At 50.4% G+C, this 20,473-nt stretch overlaps 1 protein-coding gene across 1 annotated transcript; it reads left to right on the top strand.

The window, feature by feature from the left end:
* The first annotated feature begins 939 nt into the window (after positions 1-939).
* Positions 940-1,620, top strand: LOC143801193 (N-acetyltransferase 8-like). The gene has a single exon (XM_077281233.1). It carries the CDS (start codon positions 940-942, stop codon positions 1,618-1,620), a length of 681 nt encoding a protein of 226 aa, XP_077137348.1.
* The last annotated feature ends 18,853 nt before the right edge of the window (positions 1,621-20,473 follow it).

The following is a 20,473-nucleotide window of genomic DNA, read 5'->3' as shown; positions in this document are numbered from 1 at the left end:
CAGATCTGAAGATGTAGGGTGATGCAGCACTGTGGAGACTATGGGTAGGTGGTAGATAGAGATGAAGAGGAGAATGTATGGCTGTGCAGCACTGTGGAGAGAAAGGGTAGGGTGGTAGAGAGAGATGAGGAGGAGATGTAGGGTGGTGCAATACTGTGGAGAGGACAGGTAGGTGGTAGAGAGATGAGGAGGAGATGTAGGGTGGTGCAGCAATGTGGAGAGGACAGGTAGGTGGTAGACAGGTGAGGAGGATGGTAGACAGGTGAGGAGGAGATGTAGGGGGGTGCAGCACTGTGGAGAGGATGGATAGGTAGAAGACGAAGATGAGGAGGAGATGTAGGGCGGTGCAGCACTATGGAGAGGACAGGTAGGTGGTAGATAGCTGAGGAGATGTAGAGCAGTGCAGCACTGTGGAGAGGACAGGTAGATGGTAGACAGATGAGGAGATGTAGGGCAGTGCAGCACTGTGGAGAGGACGGGTAGGTAGTAGACAGATGAGGAGATGTAGGGTAGTGCAGCGCTGTGGAGAGGAAGGGTAGGTGGTAGAGAGAGATGAGGAGATGATGTAGGGCGGTGCAGCGCTATGAAAAAGATAGGTAGGATGATAGACAGATGAGGAAATGCTTGGCGGTGCAACTCTGTGGAGAGGATGTGTATGGTGGTAGACAGAGACAAGAAAAGAGATGTAGGGCAGTGCAGCGCTGTGAAGAATTGGATTCTGTAGCGGATGGGCAACCAGTGCAACGACTGGCACAGGGTGGCGGCATTAGTGTTGCAGTTGGACAGGAATATGATCCTGGCTGCTGTATTCATGATAGATTGGAGAGGGGAGAGTGTAGAAAGAGGGAGGCGGATTAGTATATAGTAAGAGTAATTAGTAATTGTTGTTTTCCATCTCCTTTATTAGCGTCTGTTGTATTTACTTGCAGAAAACCAGTCATGTCCAGCTTCCACATCCGCTTCTACCAGGACTCTGATTACCATATTGTCAGAGACATCTTTGCTCGTGGTATTACGGAACATATTGGCGTTGCCTTCCGTTACACACTACGTCTCCCGCAGGTTTGGCTCCCCACTCTGGTGGTGACCTGGCTTCCTCTCCTGATCACAGGATCACCTCTGACCTCTGTACTGGTAGGGTTCACCATCCTGGGAGTCATTTGGTTCATCAATAGACGCATCTTCACCTCTTACACAGAGCACAGTTTGAGGGACGACATGTTGGACATTCAGAAGTATTATCTACAACGGCAGGACTGCTGCTTCTGGGTGGCAGAATCATATGGAGAGATCGTAGGGACCGTGGCAGCAGCGCCAAAACTACAGGAGGGAGGAGAGAAGCAAATGGAGCTCAAAAGGTTATCGGTTCCTCGAAGACACAGGGGAAAAGGAATAGGAGCAGCCTTGTGCCGTACCGTCATTGACTTTGCTCGAGAAAGAGACTACAAGGCGGTGGTGCTAGATACCTCACTGCACCAGGCAAGCTCCTGCCACCTCTATGATAAGATGGGGTTCAGGAGGACCCGCCACTGCTACCCCGAACACTGCTACAGCAGATACATAGAGTTCATAGATGTGTACTACCAATACGATGTGCACACACAGGAGTCACAGCACTGATCCGCCAATAATAAAGAGGAGAAATCTACAGCCTCTGCTCTCTGCCTTCGACATAGTTGATCACTGCCTACTGCTACAGATTCTTTCTTCCCTTGGCATCAAAGACCTTGCCCTGTCCTGGATTGCCTCATACCTTTCCGACCGCACATTTAGAGTTTCCCACTCCCACACTACCTCCTCATCCCACCCTCTCTCTGTTGGTGTCCCTCAAGGCTCTGTCCTGGGGCCCCTACTTTTTTCCATCTATACCCTTGGCCTAGGGCAACTCATAAAGTCCCATGGCTTCCAGTACCACCTGTATGCGGACGAAACCCAGATCTACCTCTCTGGCCCAGATGTCACCTCTCTGTTGTCCAGAATCCCGGAGTGTGTCAGTCATATCCTCCTTCACCTCTCGCTTCCTAAAACTCAATGTGGACAAAACCGAACTCATCATCTTTCCCCCATCTCGCGCATCCAGGGGTGGATTAAGGGTAGCCAGGGCCCCGAGCTGTTCATACACTGTGCCCTCCCCCCCCCCCGGTCATGCGATGGGGTCATGTGTGTCATGTTACAAAGATTTTGTAAGCTGCCACCATAACACGGTAGACACTTTTGGCCGGGCCCTACTCTACTGTAACCTATTAAATGTTTGTTAAAATATGCAATACAATTTAGGTATATTATGATTTATTTTTCAATTTTTAAAATGACCAATATCACATACAAGGAACAAATACCACCGCGCCATGACCAGACCACATATTACAACCACAGTGATCGAATAATATCACATACAAGGAACAAATACCACTGCACCATGTCAAGACCACATATTACCACCACTTGGTGACCAAATAGCACATACAAGGGACAAATACCACAACATTATTTCCAGACCACATATTACCACCACATAGTGACTGAATACTACAATACTGATCGGTAATAAAAAAACACAATACTATCACCATAAGTGCCAGTATTCACAGGAGATCTGTACTTAGTATGCAGTGTCTGTGTAGAGGTTATACAGTGATCACTGGTGACATTGTACACAGGACCTCTGTATATAGTATACAGTGTATAGTGTCAGTGTGTAGGTAACACTGACTCACCAGTGACGTCTCTAGGTGAAGTCCTTCATCTTTCATCCAGCACAGACCGTCATCATTTCTTCCAGCCAGGACTCGTTTCTGCAGGAAATAACACAGTTATCTTGAGCTCCGCTTGCAGAACACATTACTTAATTTTTCACAACTTCTACATTACACCACATGAAGAAAAAAAGGCGACATAGTGTCACTCTACACAGTAACAGGACCGCCCCCCCATTTAAAACAGTATACTCAAAAAATAAAATAAATACATCACTGCAGTAATAATATCCCTTAATTAGCCCCTATGGTAATAATATCCCCCATCCTGGCCCCGTGTATCTCATTCCTGGCTCCAGCCATATGTTCTCCCATCCTGCCCTCATGAGTATCCATTCTACCCCATATGATCTCCCCATCCTGCCCCATCTGTCTCCATCGTATCCATCCTGCCCCATGATCCAATCCTGCCCCATGTCTTTCATTCTACCCCGTGTCTCCAATCATGCCCAATACCTACATTCTGCCCATGCCTCCAGTCCTGCCCCCAGTGTGTCCAGCAATCTGCCCCAGAGTGTCCAGCATTGCCCTCAGTGTGTCCAGCAATCTGACCCAGTGTGTCAAGCATTGCCCTCAGTGTGTCCAGCAATCTGCCCCAGTGTGTCCAGCATTGCCCCCAGTGTGTCCAGCAATCTGCCCCACTGTGTCCAGCATTCTGCCCCAGCGTGTACAGCATTGCCCCCAGACAGTGTGTCCAGCAATCTGCCCCACTGTGTCCAGCAAGGCCCCCAGACATTGTGTGTCCAGCAATCTGCCCCACTGTGTCCAGCATATTACTCCCAGTGTGTCCAGCAATCTGCCCCAGTATGTCCAGCATATTGCCCCAGTGTGTCCAGCAATCTGCCCCAGTGTGTCCAGCATTGCCCCCAGTGTGTCCAGCAATCTGCCCCAGTGTGTCCAGCATTGCCCCAGTGTCCAGCAATCTGCCCCCAGTGTGTCCAGCATTCTGGCCCGCCCGGGCCCCCCGGATTGCCGTTAGCAAAAAAAAAAACGAGTTCTCCTCACCTGACGTGTGCACTTCAGCGGCAAGTCCCTCCAGCAGAGCGCACTTGCCAGCGACAGACAATGACTTCAGATGCCGGCGATGTATGCGCTGCGCCTGCGGCCGACTTCAGCTGCCAGCCTCCAATTGGCTGGCGGCTGTTGTTAACTATTGATGTGCGGACGCGCGCCCGCACATCAATAGGTGAAACTGCCGCAGCGCCGGTAGGGGCCCGGTGAGCAGATGAGATGGGGCCTGATGCGGGCCCCCTCTCTGCCCACCGGGCCCATACGCCAGTCAGGGCAGTAATGCCCTGACTGGCGGCGGGCAATCTGAGCAGTAGCCGAGGGCCCCCCACACCACTGGGCCCTGGGCTGCCGCCCAGATTGACCCTATTATATTCCGCCCCTGCGCGCATCCCCCCTACATGATCAAACTATTATGGTAACCTGCATCACACTCTCTCCCGCACCTGGAATCCGCTGCCTCGGGGTAACTCTTGACTCTGCCCTGTCCTTCAAACCGCACGTCCAAGCTCTTGTCACCTCCTGTCACCTCCAACGCAAAAATATTGCCAGAATCCGTCCCGTCCTCACCCCACAATGTACTAAAGCTCTTGTGCATGCCCTCATCATCTCCCGCCTCGATTACTGCAACACCCTCCTCTGTGGCCTCCCCGCTAACTCTCTTGCACCACTCCAGTCTGTCCTCAACGCTGCTGCTCGGCTAATCCATCTCTCTCCTCGTTACTCCTCCGCTTCTCCCCTCTTCAAATCCCTCCACTGGCTCCCAATTCCCCAACGAATCCAGTTCAAATTACTAACATTGACCTACAAAGCCATCCACAACCTGTCCCCTCCCTATATCTCCGAACTAATCTCCCACTATCTTCCCTCACGTAATCTTCGTTCATCCCAAGACCTCCTACTCTCCTCCACACTTATTCGTTCCTCACACAACCGCCTCCAATATTTCTCCTGAATATCCCCCATCCTCTGGAATTCCATGCCTCAACACGTCCGATTATCCACCACCCTCGGATCCTTCAGACAGAACCTGAAAACCTATCTCTTCAGGAAAGCCTACAGCCTGCAATAACCATTCTGCCACCTCGCCATCGCCAGAGCTGCCGCCTCACCAACCACCAGAGTTGCCGCCTCAGCAACCACCAGAGCTGCAGCACACCGACTTCTGTTTCTTCTCCACTATCCCATAGAATGTAAGTCCGCAAGGACAGGGTCCTCTCCCCTCTGTACCAGTCTGTCACTGTAAATTTGTTTACTGTAAACGATATATATAACTCTGTATGTAACCCCTTCTCATGTACAGCACCATGGAATTGAAAGTATTCCGACCCTTTTACATTTTTCACTGTTTGTTTCATTGCAGCCATTTGGTAAATTCAAAAAAGTTCATTTTTTCTCATTAACCCCTTCATGACCTTGGGATTTTCCGTTTTTCCGTGTTCGTTTTTCGCTCCACTCCTTCCCAGAGCCATAACTTTTTTATTTTTCTGTCAATTTGGCCATGTGAGGGCTTATTTTTTGCAGGACGATTTTTACTTTTGAATGACATCATTGGTTTTACCATGTCATGCAGGGGCGGATTATCAGAGGGTCAATCTGGGCGGTAGCCCAGGGCCCAGTGGTGTGGGGGGGCCCTGGGCTACTACCGCACAGATTGCCCACCAGCCGCCGCCATCATTCAGGCCCCCTGACTACTGTACTGGCGTATGTATATGATGATCATATCATTATGTGCCCTGCCCCACTGCCCAGACCCGGCCGGTGGGCAGAGAGAGGGGGCCCGCATCGGGCCCCGTCTTATCTGCTCACCGGGCTCCTACCGTGCGGCGCTGCGGCAGTTTCCTATTGACGTGCGGGCGTGGGCCCGCACGTCAATAGTTAACATCAACAGCTGCCAGCCAATTGGAGGCTGGCAGCTGAAGTCGGCCACAGGCGCAGTGCACACGTCGCCGGCATCTGTCAGACGCCGGCGAGTGTACGCTGCTGAAGGGAGCTCACCGCCTGGAGGGCTGGTCAGGTGAGGAGAACTCAGTTTGTTTTTTTGCTTTGCTAACCTAAGTAATGGCATTACGGCAATAATGCTGGACAGTCAGTGACACACTGGGTCTGGGGCAGATGATTGCTATTTGCTGGACACACTGGGGCAATGCTGGAGACTGGAGAGTGAGACACAGGGGGCAATGCTGGACACACTGGGGGCAAAGCTGGAGACACTTGGGGCAATGCTGGAGCTACTGGGGCTGGGGCAATGCTGTACACACTGGCGGCAATGCTGGAGACACGGGGCAATGCTGGAGACACTGGGGCAATGCTGGAGACACTGGGGGCAATGCTGGAGACACTGGGGCAATGCTGGAGACACTCGGGCAATGCTGGAGACACTGGGGGCAATGCTGGAGACACTGGGGGCAATGCTGGAGACACTGGGGCAATGCTGGAGACACTGGGGCAATGCTGGACATACTGGGGGCAATGCTGGAAACACTGGGGGAAATGCTGGAGACACTGGGGCAGATTGCTGGAGACACTGGGGCAATGCTGGAGACACTGGGGCAGATTGCTGGACACACTGGGGCAATGTGTTGTGAATTCCGCTCTTGGGCTCCCTCCGGTGGTTATAAGTAGCATTTTTGTGAGTTCTGCTCTTGGGCTCCCTCCTGTGGTTTTGAGTGGTATGGCTGCTTCTTGGATTTAGCATCAGCAGCTGTTTTCACTGATCGTCTTTCTGGCTCTGCTATATTAGTCTGGCCTTTTCCCTAATTCAATGCCAGTTGTCAATTGTTGAGCTTGGAGTCATGGCTCTCTGAGGATTTCCCTGTTACTCTGACCATTTCAGCAAATCTAAGTCCTTGCTTGTCTTTTTGCAGTTCACTTGTTGTGGACTTTGTTGTTTAGCACTTTCTATGTTTTGCTCATTTGTCCAGCTTATCAGTATGTATCTAGTCAGCTACGCTGGAAGCTCTGGGCAGCAGAGTTGCCCTCCACACCTTTAGTCAGGTGTGGAGATTTTTGCATTTCTCTGTGGTGGACTTTTTCTAGTTTTTATTACTGACCGCACAGTGTTCTGTCCTGTACTAATTCTTTCTAGCTAGTAGTGGCCTCCTTTGCTAAATCTTGTTTCATACTACGTATGTCATTTCCTTCTCCTCTCACAGTCATTATTTGTGGGGGGCTGTCCTATCCTTTGGGGATTTTCTCTGAGGCAAGATAGCTTTCCTGTTTCTACCTTTAGGGGTAGCTAGTTCTCCGGCTGTGACGAGGTGTCCAGGGAGTGACAGGAACATCCCACGGCTACTGCTAGTGTCTGTGTTAAGATCAGGAACTGCAGTCGTATAGTTACCACCTGCTCAGAGCTAGTCGCATGTCGCTCCTTAATCACCAGACCATAACAGCAATGCTGGAGGACACACTGGGGCAGATTGCTGTAAACACTGGGGCAATGCTGGAGACACTGGGGCAATGCTGGAGACCCTGGGGCAGATTGCTGGACACACTGGGGGTAATATGCTGGAGACACTGGGGCAGATTGCTGGACACACTGGGGGCAATGCTGGATACTCTGGGGCAATATGCTGGACATACTGGGGCATATTGTTGAACAAACTGTCTGGGGGCAATGCTGGAGACACTGGGGCAATGCTGGAGACACTGGGGCAATGCTGGACACACTGTGGGCAATGCTGGACAATTGGACATACTGGGGCAGATTGCTGGACACACTGGTGGTAATATGCTGGACACACTGGGGCAGATTGCTGGACACACTGGGGGTAATATGCTGGACACACTGGGGTAGATTGCTGGACACACTGGGACAGATTGCTGGACACACTGGGGGCAATGCTGGACACACTGGGGGCAATATGCTGGAGTCAGACACTGGGGCAGATTGCTGCAGACACTGTCTGGGGGCAATGCTGGACACACTGGGGCAGATTGCTGGACACTGGGGCAATATGCTGGACATACTGGGGCAGATTGCTGGACACACTGGGGGTAATATGCTGGACACACTGGGGGTAATATGCTGGACACACTGGGGCAGATTGCTGGACACACTGGGGGCAATGCTGGACACACTGGGGGCAATGCTGGACACACTGGGGGCAGGACTGGAGGCATGGGCAGAATGTAGATACGGGGCATGATTGGAGACACGGGGCAGAATGAAAGACACGGGGCAGGATTGGATCATGGGGCAGGATGGATACGATGGAGACAGATGGGGCAGGATGGGGAGATCATATGGGGTAGAATGGATACTCATGAGGGCAGGATGGGAGAACATATGGCTGGAGCCAGGAATGAGACACACGGGGCCAGGGTGGGGAATATTATTACCATAGGGGCTAATTAAGGGATATTATTACTGCAGTGATGCATTTATTTTATTTTTTGAGTACACTGTTTTAAATGGGGGGGCGGTCCTGTTACTGTGTAGAGTGACACTATATCGTCTTTTTTTCTCCATGTGGTGTAATAATAATAATAATAATAATCTTTATTTATATAGCGCCAACATATTCCGCAGCGCTTTACAGTTTAACAGTTTCAAACACAACAGTCATAGGTAACAATGTTAACAATACAGCAATAAAGCAAAATAAGCCGCCCCTGCTCGTGAGAGCTTACAATCTACAATGAGGTGGGGAGATACAAAGTACAGGTGTGTATTTACAATGATGTATTTACAATGAGGGTCCAGCCATCTTCAGGGGGTGGGGGGTAGGTGAGATAGTGAATGGGCTACACACAAACATAAAATGACTGATTAGGGAACGTGATAGGCCGCTCTGAACAAATGAGTTTTGAGTGAGCGCCTAAAGCTATGCAAGTTGTGGATGGTCCTAATGTCTTGGGGTAGAGCATTCCAGAGGATTGGTGCAGCACGGGAGAAGTCTTGGAGTCGGGAGTGGGAGGTACGGATTAGTGCAGAGGTTAGTCGAAAGTCGTTTGCAGAGCGCAGCGGTCGGCTAGGCCGATAGACAGGAATGAGGGAGGAGATGTAAGGGGGTGCCGCACTGTGGAGAGCTTTGTGGGTGAGAACAAGTACTTTGAATTGTATCCTGTAATGAATGGGCAGCCAGTGTAATGACTGGTGTAATGTAGAAGTTGTGAAAAATTAAGTAATGTGTTCTGCAAGCGGAGCTCAAGATAACTGTGTTATTTCCTGCAGAAACGAGTCCTGGCTGGAAGAAATGATGGCGGTCTGTGCTGGATGAAAGATGAAGGACTTCACCTAGAGAAGTAACTGGTAAGTCAGTGTTACCTACACACTGACACTGTACACTGTATACTATATACAGAGGTCCTGTGTACAATGTCACCAGTGACCACTGTATTACCTCTACACAGACACTGCATACTAAGTACAGATCTCCTGTGAATACTGGCACTTATGGTGATAGTATTGTGTTTTTTGGGTTTTTTTAATTACTGATCAGTATTGTAGTATTCAGTCACTATGTGGTGGTAATATGTGGTCTGGAAATGGTGTTGTGGTATTTGTCCCTTGTATGTGCTATTTGGTCACCAAGTGGTGGTAATATGTGGTCTTGACATGGTGCAGTGGTATTTGTTCCTTGTATGTGATATTATTCGATCACTGTGGTTGTAATATGTGGTCTGGTCATGGCGCGGTGGTATTTGTTCCTTGTATGTGATATTGGTCATTTTAAAAATTGAAAAATAAATCATAATATACCTAAATTGTATTGCATATTTTAACAAACATTTAATAGGTTACAGTAGAGTAGGGCCCGGCCACTTTTCTGGAATAGTCTGGTTCGGGTATCACATGACCCCCGTCACATGACCCCCGTCACATGACCCCCGTCACATGACCGGGAGGGGGGGCCCACAGTGTCTGAACAGCCCGGGGCCCTGGCTACCCTTAATCCACCCCTGATGTCATGTACTAGAAAACGGGAAAAAAAGTCCACGTGCGGTGGTTTAGCCTTTTTGCTAGGTTCACTAAATGCTAAAACTGACCTGATATTATGATTCTCCAGGTCATTACGAGTTCATAGACACCAAACATGTCTAGGTTCTCTTTTATCTAAGTGGTGAAAAAAAATTCCAAAGTTTGCTAAAATCATCAGATCGCTGCTCTGCAGCAGAAATGCAGGTGTGCTATGACCACAGGGTGGCGCTCACAGCAGGCCGGCATCAGTAACCATAGAGGTCTCAAGGAACTCTATGGTTACTATGCAGAAGCATCGCCGACCTCGGATATACTATCCCATCCAAGGCCAGAAAGGGGTTAATGTGCACTCTGCACCCCATCTTGACTGAAAAAAAAACAGAAATGTAGAATTTATTTTCAAATTTATTAAAAAGAAATCCTGAACTATCACATGGTCATAAGTCTTCAGCCCCTTTGCTCAGTATTGGGTAGAAGCCCCTTTTGAGCTCGTACAGCCATGAGTCTTCTTGGGAATGATGGAACAAGTTTTTCACCCCTGGATTTGGGGATCCTCGGCCATTCTTCCTTGCAGGTCCTCTCCAGTTCCGTCAGGTTTGATGGTGAACGTTGGTGGACGCCATTTTCAGGTCTCTCCAGAGATGCTCCATTGGGTTTAGGTCAGGGCTCTGGCTGGGCCAGTCAGGAATGGTCACAGAGTTGTTCTGAAGCCGCTCCTTCGTTATTTTAGCTGTGTGCTTAGGGTCATTGAACCTTCGGCCAAGTCTGAGGTCCAGAGCACTCTGGAAGAGGTTTTCATCCAGGATCTCTCTGTACTTGGCCGCATTCATGTTTCAGTCAATGACAACCAGTCGTCCTATCCCTGCAGCTGATAAACACCTCCATAGCATGATGCCGCCACCACCATGCTTCACTGTGGGGATTGTATTGGGCAGGTGATGAGCAGTGCCTGGTTTTCTCCACACATACCAATTAGAATTATCACCAAAAAGGTCTATCTTCATCTCATCAGACCAGAGAATCTTATTTCTCATAGTCTGGGAGTCCTTCATGTGTTTTTTAGTAAACTCTGTGCAGGCTTTCATATGTCTTGCACTGAGGAGAGGCTTCCATCGGGCCCCTCTGCCATAAAGGCCTGACTGGTGGAGGGCGGCAGTGATAGGTGACTTTGTGGAACTTTCTCCCATCTCCCTACTACATCTCTGGAGCTCAGCCACAGTGATCTTGGGGTTCTTCTTTACCTCTCACCAAGGCTCTTCTCCCACGATTGCTCAGTTTGGCTGGACGGCCAGGTCTAGGAAGACTTCTGGTGGTCCCAAACTTCTTCCATTGTTTGAGCACTTTATCAATTTGCATTGTGCATCTTTAATTGCTTCACAAAATCAGCAAGCCAGTTCAATATGTCATTAGCATATTAGCAAACAGCATTATTCACGGACCTTGTGGAGAGATAACAGTACATTACTGTGGGGGGCTCATATCAGATGGCAACAACAGCCATTCATCAATTAACCAATATCAACTCGTCCTACAAGAGAAGTCAACATTAGATGGAATGCAAAGAGGGACACAGAGCCACAAGAGAACATGAAAATCAGTAAAATATGATAATAGACAGAATGATACCCCACACAGCATATTGCACCATCACAACCTCTCCTCCTCTTAATAAAGTGAGCACGCCATGAGGTCTACACAGACCTCTGACCACCTCGCTTTAGTCCACATTGCTCCACTGTTGATAGTTCCTTGTACAGTGGTAGGGGTAGGGCGGCCTGAGGGAGTCTATGGTTTTTCTTGTAAGGGAAAAGTCCATCGGCGTTCTGGTGTTGGCCTCCCTATTTGTATTGGATGGAGAAGCTGTAGGGTTATAAGGACAAGCTCCACCATAGCAGTCATCCATTGTCCCCTGATAAGCGGTTCAGCCATGTGAGGGGGTTGTGTTCTGTGATAATTGTAAAGTCTCTGCCATACAAGTATGGCTGCAAATTTTTTAGTGCCCATACGATGGCAAGGCACTCCTCTTCAATGCTGGCATAGGCAACATTCCAATCCAGTAGTTTTCGACTGGCAAAAGCAAGAGGATGTTCCTCCCCAGCGGCATTCACTTGGAAAAAAAAAAAAACTGTCCCAGTCCTAATGGTGGATGCAGCTGCACGAGGAACCTGCGCTTATAGTCGGGTCGGCCATGACAGGAGCAGTGATGAGGGTGGTCTTTAATGCTGAAAAGGCATGTGGTCATCCACGTCACAGTCCTAGGCATGTTCTCACTGGTCAGGTGGGTCAGAGACTTGGCCACGGTGCTGAAACTACAAACAAATTTTCTGTAGTAACCAGCAGTTCCTAAAAATGCAAGTACCTGCTTCATAGTCAGGGATCTATGCCAGCTGCTAATGGCTTCCATCGTGGCAGACCCAGGTCTCATCCCCTACTCTATGACCGAGGTACTGCACCTCAGCGCTCCCCAACTGGCATTTATCAGGGTGAATGGTCAGTTCTGCAGTCAGGATACGGTCAAGCACTAAGCCCAAGTGTTTAATATGTTCCTCCCAAGTTGTGCTGACAATGGCAATGTCATCCAAGTATACAGGCAAAGTCCTGACATTGCTCTAACAGTCGATCTACCAGTCTCTGGAAAGTATCAGGGGCATTTTTCATCCAGAAGGGGATTCCCAGGAACGCTAAAAATGCCAAATGGAGTAATGAAGGCCAAGAGCTCCCGAGTGTCCTCCGTTAGGGGTATCTGCCAGTAACCCTTGGTCAAGATTAGACTAGATCATCAATCCTGGGCGTGGGGTAAGCGTCACTCTCGGTGGCATCGTTTAATCTACAGTAATTGACGCAGAACCATGTTGTACCAGCCTTCTTGGGGACAAGAACCTACAGGAGAGGCCCAGGAGCTGTGAGAAGGCTGAATACCCCCAGTTGTTTCATCTCCTCCAGATAATTTTTTATCATGTCTTGACCAGCCTCTGGAGAACGGTAGGCCACCTGCTGGATGGGACGTTGTCCAGAGGTTTCCACATGGTGGCTGGTCAGAGAAGTCCACCCCGACTTTGAGGAGAAATCAGAAACCCTCGATCTTAGTACGGAGAAAATGTTATAATTTCATATAGCTGATAAATGAGAGCCCAGTGGTACTTATTTCAGGGATCCTTCCGCTTGGGCGTCCTGGAGAAGAGATACTCGTCCTCGTGGGTATCACAAGGGGAGCGGCAGGCGGCTAGAACAGGCAGAGATCGGTTGTGATATTCTTTCAGCATGTTGATGTGGATGGTGTTCTGTTGTCAACCACTAGGGTCCAGGGCAGTAACATAGTTAATGTCATTCATTTTCATGACAACCTGATAAGGGCCTTCCCACGTTGCTTGAAGCTTGTTGGCAGGGGTAGCAATAATCATGATCACCTGTTGTCCTTCCATAAGTTCCCGGGTCCTGGTGTTATGAACATACCAGGTCTTTTGTCTGCACTGGGCCTTTCACTGGTGTTCTTCAGCCAATGTAGCTAGCTGAGCAAGACGGTCCCGGAGCTCTAGAACATAGCGAATGACGGGCATTCAGGTGTCTGAGATATCTCCCTCCTAATATTCCTTCAGAGGAGAAAGTTGCCCACGGAACTTCCGGCAAAACAGTAGTTCAAAGGGAGAGAACCCTGTGGACTCTTATGGAACCTCCTGATAGGAGAAGAGGAGATGTGGCTGGTATTTTTCCCAGTCCTTTTCAAGGTCAGCAAAAGCCTGCAGCACATTTTTTAGGGTTCCATTAAAGCGTTCACATAGCCCGTTGTACTGTGGGTGGTATAGGGTGGTGTGAAAGGCTTGAACATCACAGGTATGCAAGAGGGACTGGACCAGATCTCACATGAACTCAGTCCCTTAATCCGATAATATTTCACTAGGAAACCCTACCCGGGTAAAGATGGTAACAAGAGCCTGGCTACCTGTACAGCTGTAATACTGGACAGGGCCGTGGTTTCAGGATACTGAGTCTGTAGTCCTCCACTATCAGGATGTATTCTTTTCCTGATCAGCTGTTGTGGTGGGCCAGAGGTCCTATGATATCCACAGCTACACGGTGAAATAGTTCTTCAATTATGGGCCGGTGTTGCAGGGGTGCCTGATGTCGATGCAGCACCCCAGTTGCCGGTTGCTGCATTGATGTTGCTTTTCCTTCAGGGAAGGTAATGTCAGCTCAGAGGCAATGGAGCTCCCTTCACCAGGTAAGGCACACACATGCAACACATTCTAAATCCAGGCCAGGAGGGGAAGCTCAGGACCCGGCATCAAGGGAGCATCCCTATGCTTTATGTGTCCTGACCTGGAGGAGGAGCTAGTTAGTTGTTCAGAGACACTGAAGTAGAAGGAAGTCTGGAACGGAGTGCCGACAGAGAGGCCTGGCAGCCACGTTGGAGCTGCAGCCTCTGGAAGGACAGAACCTGGAAGGGTTGTTGTATGTGGATTAGCCGGAAGGGAAGGAGCACAGGACAGGAACAGAGCTCAGAGGGGAACTGTGGCAGGGCACCCTCAGAGCTGCAGCGCAGAATCCGGGAACCGGGAGCCCGAGGCTTTTGTGGGACTCTAGGACACAGAGCAGAACCAGAGGGCACGACAGTACACGTTACCTGCCCGCACCACGCATGAGACGCAGCACCACCTGAGGAGCCCGGGGCATGTTAAAGTCCCTGTAAAAAGGCTCAAGCTGCCCATCGTGCAGGTACCTGTCCCAGGACAGGGGGAAACTGGAGGACCCTGTAGGAAGCTTCAGGCAGCAGGGACCTCACCTTTAACAGTGCTAGTTGGAAAGGCTCATGGACCTCTACTGGAAAAGGGAACCCTCTATTGCCTCTGGGCCCGCCGGACCACCATTAACCATCCCTGGTACCCTGGACTGTGGCCAGCAACCTACAGTAAACCAGGTAAAGACTTTCAACTTGCCTCCTCCATTTATTCATTGGCACATATCACCACCTTGTCACATACCATAGGACCCCTGGGAACCCCGCTTCACCTGTGGGAAGTGTAACACCCATGCTGCCACAACATCCCCCAGGGGACCCCTTTAATGCAGCGTCGGTCCAACTGCTGACTGAACTCCATAGGTGGCGTCACGACAGACTTTGAACATTTTCCATAGGGTTGATAGAATTGTCTCGGATGACAAGATCAAAAAGACCAGATTAAGTGAGATGGAACACAAATTCTCCAACAGGGGATACCCGCAGCGTATCCTCACGGAGGCCAAACGCAATATTTCTGTAAACAGACCCAAAGATGACCGTAAGAGAATCCCTTTTGTTTCCACATTTCACCCCTTCTCTAATATGGTTCAGTCTACCATCAGGAGACACTGGGGTATTCTAACAAAAAGCTACCCCAGCATTCCAGAATTTAGAGTGCCCTTTATGTCCTGTTTCAAACGAGCCAGAAACCTCAGGGACAAATTAGTCAAAGCAGACATTGGCTCAAGCAGTAGGGTCCCCAAACAATCCTTTTTACAGACCCAGAGACAAGGCACATTCCCTTGCCTGAATTGCCTACAGTGCAGTAATGTCCAGAAGGGTCCTTCGGTCTCCCACCCCCAAACGGGCAAAGCCATCCCCATAAAAGGTTTTTTCACCGGTGAGTCGACACATGTCATTTATGTCATTAAATGCCCTTGCGGGCTGGCATATGTGGGGGAGACTACACAGACAGTAAAAGACAGAGTGGCCCAACATAAATCCACGATCCGATGCAATAAAACACATCTACCTCTCCCTTACCATTTTTTCAAACAAAATCACAACATTTCTCAGCTCCGCTTTCAGGTCTTAGAACAGGTAGATACTCCTAGAAGGGGCCAAAGTCGTGTCAGTTTACTCCTCAAAAGGGAAGCTTACTGGATCTACACACTGCAAACCTTAGAGCCAAAGGGACTCAACAGAGACTACGACGTCTCGGCTTATTTGTAACATTGTACATGTATATGGTTTTATTGCATGCTATTTTAGCACCTTTTTTGGGTGCACACTGTAATATAACATGATATTCTCTTTACTAATCTGTGTTCATGTCTGTCTTTCCTTACAGAACCGTTAAATGTACTCAACGCACTGAGCACCGCACACGGTATAGTATGCACCATATGCCTATATAGAGGGTTAATCATTTCTCTATATAGCTGGGGTGACCACTGTTTAGATACCCATGGGGTGTTTCCACCACCCCCGCATTAGCTAGATTCCCCAGCTCCAATTGCCCGATCTGACCCAGCCTGGACATTCATGTGTCAGACTATGCATCCAAACAGCCAGCTGCTCTGCTCCCTGGGCCCACCGCGCAAGCGCCAGCTTCTGCAGCGCTTATCCCCGGCTTGTATCTGTATCCGACCCTCTGCGCATGCGCGGCTCCCCCGGTCACGTGATCCGTTGACATCAGAGATCAGGTGACACACCTCAGCGCGCTTTTATACCCGGAAGTGCCGCGTTCCTCCTAGCAGCCCCGGGAGTGCGATCGGCGATCCTCAGGTAAACCAGCAGTCGGTCCCAGCCCAGCGCTGGCTCTGTTCTGCCTCCAGTTTGTAACCCTCTGCCTATACTTATCTCTCACAGCGCCTCCCCCCCCCTGCGAGTACCTCGCTTTTCCAGAGCGCTTCATACTTCTCCGCATGCTCCCAGGTATGAGGTTCAGGTCCAGGACATCTATCAGACTGGTTCCTTCTTTGGCAGCTTCATAGCCCTCATGTGTATCTCTATTCCACCCTGCAGGCGCCTTGCGCTCCCGTTTCCTGGCTAGCATCCTACCAAGTGTGTGACTTGCACACAACACCTATGGTCTCCAGGTATTTTCCCTTGGGCCCCGTTCAGCCCATCATTTTGCAGCTGTACATATAAGTTATACCGGGAATTCCGGTTATCTGGTGGTCACCCCTTAGATTATTTGGCATATAACTTGTAGGGCACCTGTGCCCCATCACCATGTATCACATTGGTCTGTATGTTCATGCCTATTTTCTCCATTACAGGCGGCTCACTGTGCACTCTAGTCGCATATCCCCGCATTCATTGGGGGAGGTCACTCCATATCTTGTATCCTTTACCTAGGATGATGCATTTATTCTATAGATCCACCACGTGGTTACAAATCTGAAAGTTCTCATGTTACTTCTCCATTTTACTCCTATCAATTATAGCCCTAACACGTGTACACTTTCCAGCACCTTCTGAACAGGATTCACGCTTCACGCAGTTCCAGGCCGGATTCACCTAGTCCGTCACCCGTGCTGTTTGTCACTTCTCATACCTGTACGCAGACTGTTTTAACAGTACAGAATGGATCGCATCTTTTCATTTTTATTTCTTTGTTATTGTGCATCAGTATTATCTTTGTTTAAAAGCAATTTTCTTGTCTTCTTTTTGTATATACATTGCAGCATTCACAACTGTATCTGATGAAGGTCTCATTTGTATAGACCGAAAACGTTTATATGTTGAGCTGGATGCACCGAATAAAATTTATTTCCGAATTTTGCAACGAATTTCTCCTGAGTGCCAAGTAATTTTCAGTTATACTTTACGGGTTGGATTCCTAACTTGTGCACCTCCCAAGAAACCCTGAGTGCCGTGGTCACCATTTTCCATTTGAACATTTTCTCCTTTAACGTTGAGGCCCAGGGCCACTGACCGGGTCGCAGCCACCATGACATCCCCCTTGCGACCGGACCCGGTACCGAGTACCCCACTGCCCTGGGGGCAACTCATCGAGCTCCTGGATACCGCATTCCCTGGCACACTTTGCAGGTACGGCAATAATAGCCTACCAACTGTGAGATGCCAGGCCAGTAAGAACTCTGGGTGAATCTCTTTTCAGTTATTTTCCTCCCTTGATGCCCAGTCAGGGGGATGTCATGTGCCAGTTGGAGAAGCTGTGTCCTATACTTCTGAGGAACAATGGAGTCGCCTGGTCGCTGCGTCAGGGATGCCCTGGTCATCGGCATTTGTTACATGATAACACAATTGTTTTTCTCAGGTGAAGCTATCCCCATCATCTCCCACATGCCCCATTATCTCCCAGGTCCCCGTCATCTACCACGTGCCCGTCATCTACCACGTGCCCTTCATCTGCCACATCCCCACCATCTGTCACATGCCCGTCATCTCCCACATGCCCGTCATCTGTCACATGCCCGTCATCTCCCACATACCCGTCATCTCCCACATACCCATCATCTCCAACATCCCCAGCTTCTGTCCTTAGACTAAGGGCTGCTAAGGTAGTGTCACCCTTTGTTTCTCTCCTAAACTCCTCTCCATCCCCTGCTTCTACATTTTGAGAGTCTTGTGAAAGATTGCTGACCAACCCTGATGGGGTCGTGGTGGTTTCTCCCCGGTGAAGTTTGGATGTCATGGGGCCTGTAGTCTGGTGACGGCTCCCACAGAATGGCAGCGTAACTCTTCCTCAGGTGAGATGGAAAGCACAAGATGCACTGGACACGGTGGGGTGCGTGGGGCTCCCTCCGAATCATTGAGGAACAGCTGGATTGCTGGTGCCCAGGTTGCGGATATATATATGCAGCGCCCCAGAGTCCTGGTCGTTGCAGTACTGTGGCTCCGCCGCTAAGGGGGGCTATGGTACGTCTGATGGCACTGAAGGAGTTCATCTGACCAGGTATCACATACACCAATACATTTCACAGTCGGGCCTCCAGGGGGAGCTAAGGGTGCTATTTATTAGGCCACTCCTCACCGTGTGGGTAAACTGGGGGTCAGGCAGGAAGTTAGTTCAGAAAGCTGACTGGGTTGGAACCAGGCAACACCTTGTGGCAAGGGGTGTTGTGGGGGAAGATTCGGTAGGGTCCCTGTCAGGTTTGGGACCCTGACAGAGGCCTGGCAAACAGAGAGAACGTCACGGGACCGTGCCTGCTCAGCATAGCGGCGGTGCCCTAAGAAAGGAATAGAAGCGAGATATATTGTGCTGAGTGAGAAACGAGATCAAAGCAAGGAGGAGAATACCAGTAGGAGTCGTGCTGTAAGACCAAGGCAACATCCTACTGAGGCGCACAACCGGCGGCCGGAACGCCGAGGAAGTATTACTATATTCAGCTTCAGGCAATACTTCAAACCAACGGCAGGACAGTCAGTCACAGGCGGGCTGTCTCACCTAAATCACCTATGCAGACTTGGGGGGCAACCTGTGGAGAGGGGCGACTCTAGGGTCCCGGAAGAGCTCCGAGCCTACCCGTCATACGGGTGCGTCCCAACCATAACACCGGGAGGGACGGAGGATTAGCAGAACATCATCTAATCGAGTTGTTGTGAGGGAACACAAGAAACAGACACAACAGTTGTGGGGACTATCCCATAAGCACAGCAGGGGAGGACCACAACACATAGCACAAGCAGGAAGGCACAGATTTCCACCTGCAAAGGGAACTCTGGAGGTGCCATCGGACCGGCCGGACTTGCGCAGCCTGGTGAACCGTATTCCGGACTGAGGACCCAGAGACCTTCAGTAAAGAGGTAAAGAGACTGCAACCTGGTGTCCTCGTTATTTACTGCACCGCACCACCACCACCATCCACATCCATATCTATCACTGTGCGCCCCTCGGCAGGGTCACGGACCGGGCCTAGCCACCGTGACAACCCCAGAGCAGAGACTCAGAGGCCCGGCACCGGGTACCCCTCGGCCCTGCGGCAGTGGGGGCGCTGCAAAAACTTGGCGTCACGAACAGGATCTACTTAAGCCTGAGGAATCGGGTCATGTGTGCCTTGGAACTGTGATTTACTGTGCTTGGACTGTACTTTATTGCAAAGACTGTGGATTGCCACTTGCCGCCAAAAGTCCTCGCCAAAACCGCCGCCATTACAGCGCTAAGGAGAGCGCAGGAGAAGAAGAAGGGTGTGGAAGTGGGCGTGAACAAGCTGAAGAGCGCGAAAGACAATGGCCGCCCAGTCTAAATATCTCGGCCCCTTGAGGACGTGTCCGTCAGCAGCAGAGATCCGCCTCCTGATCCTCAATGGTGGGCAGAGACAACGAAAACGAAACCGCCCACGAAGGAGAGAGCGGGAAAAGGACCAGGAAGAAGAAGTGAGCCGCGTGGGAGACGCCATGGCGAGCCGCCCGGAGCCAGAGTGTGGGGTCGGAGCAGAGGACTCCCCCAGCTACCCAGAGAGATACCGCGGCCAGGCATCACCTGTTGGCTCTGACTTCCTGCAGGCCGGAGTGGACGAGCTCGGCGACCAACTCCGGCGGACGCAGCTGAGCACTGAGGCCGGGTGGAAGAAGACCTTTATCGGGAGCCTCATCAGACGTCTGTTGGCAGCCTTGTCTGGTCCGGAGCAAGAAAGAAGTTCCAGCGCTCCGAAGCCAGAAAGCAAGGCCCTGCCGGAAAGCGAGATGCTGCGAACGGAGATGACAACACCGCAGCGCAAGGCCCTGTAACCAGCGCTACAGACCCCAGTGGAGACGGAGCAGATCGGCACCGGAGGAACCGCATCTGAAGCAGGTATGAAGAATGACCCTGCCCTGACGACCGACACCACTCCAGTGACTGCTAGTGCCACAGCTGCTGACTCCGTTCCAGTGACTGATCTTGCAGCAACCGCTACCTCTGCTGCAGCAAATGCCCATACTCAAGCTGCGCAGACATCCATCGCTGCGCATGATTTAACTGTACATGAAAGACGGGTTAACGGCATTTGTCCAGCACTGGGTGTAACCCTGGACCTCACTCTTCCCAGGCCAAGAAGGGTTAAGTGCCAAGTGCAGCCCTGGAAGCCGTCCAACTAAACCTCGGAAACCTGAAAA

Source organism: Ranitomeya variabilis, chromosome 1 (assembly GCF_051348905.1).
Source record: "Ranitomeya variabilis isolate aRanVar5 chromosome 1, aRanVar5.hap1, whole genome shotgun sequence".
Taxonomy (NCBI): domain Eukaryota; kingdom Metazoa; phylum Chordata; class Amphibia; order Anura; family Dendrobatidae; genus Ranitomeya; species Ranitomeya variabilis.
Note: the sequence above shows the minus strand (reverse complement) of the source record. Positions and strands in the feature narration are given on the sequence as shown.

Bases quoted from the DNA above. Each gene is read 5' to 3' on its own strand.
- LOC143801193 (XM_077281233.1), top strand. From the start codon at position 940: ATGTCCAGCTTCCACATCCGCTTCTACCAGGACTCTGATTACCATATT.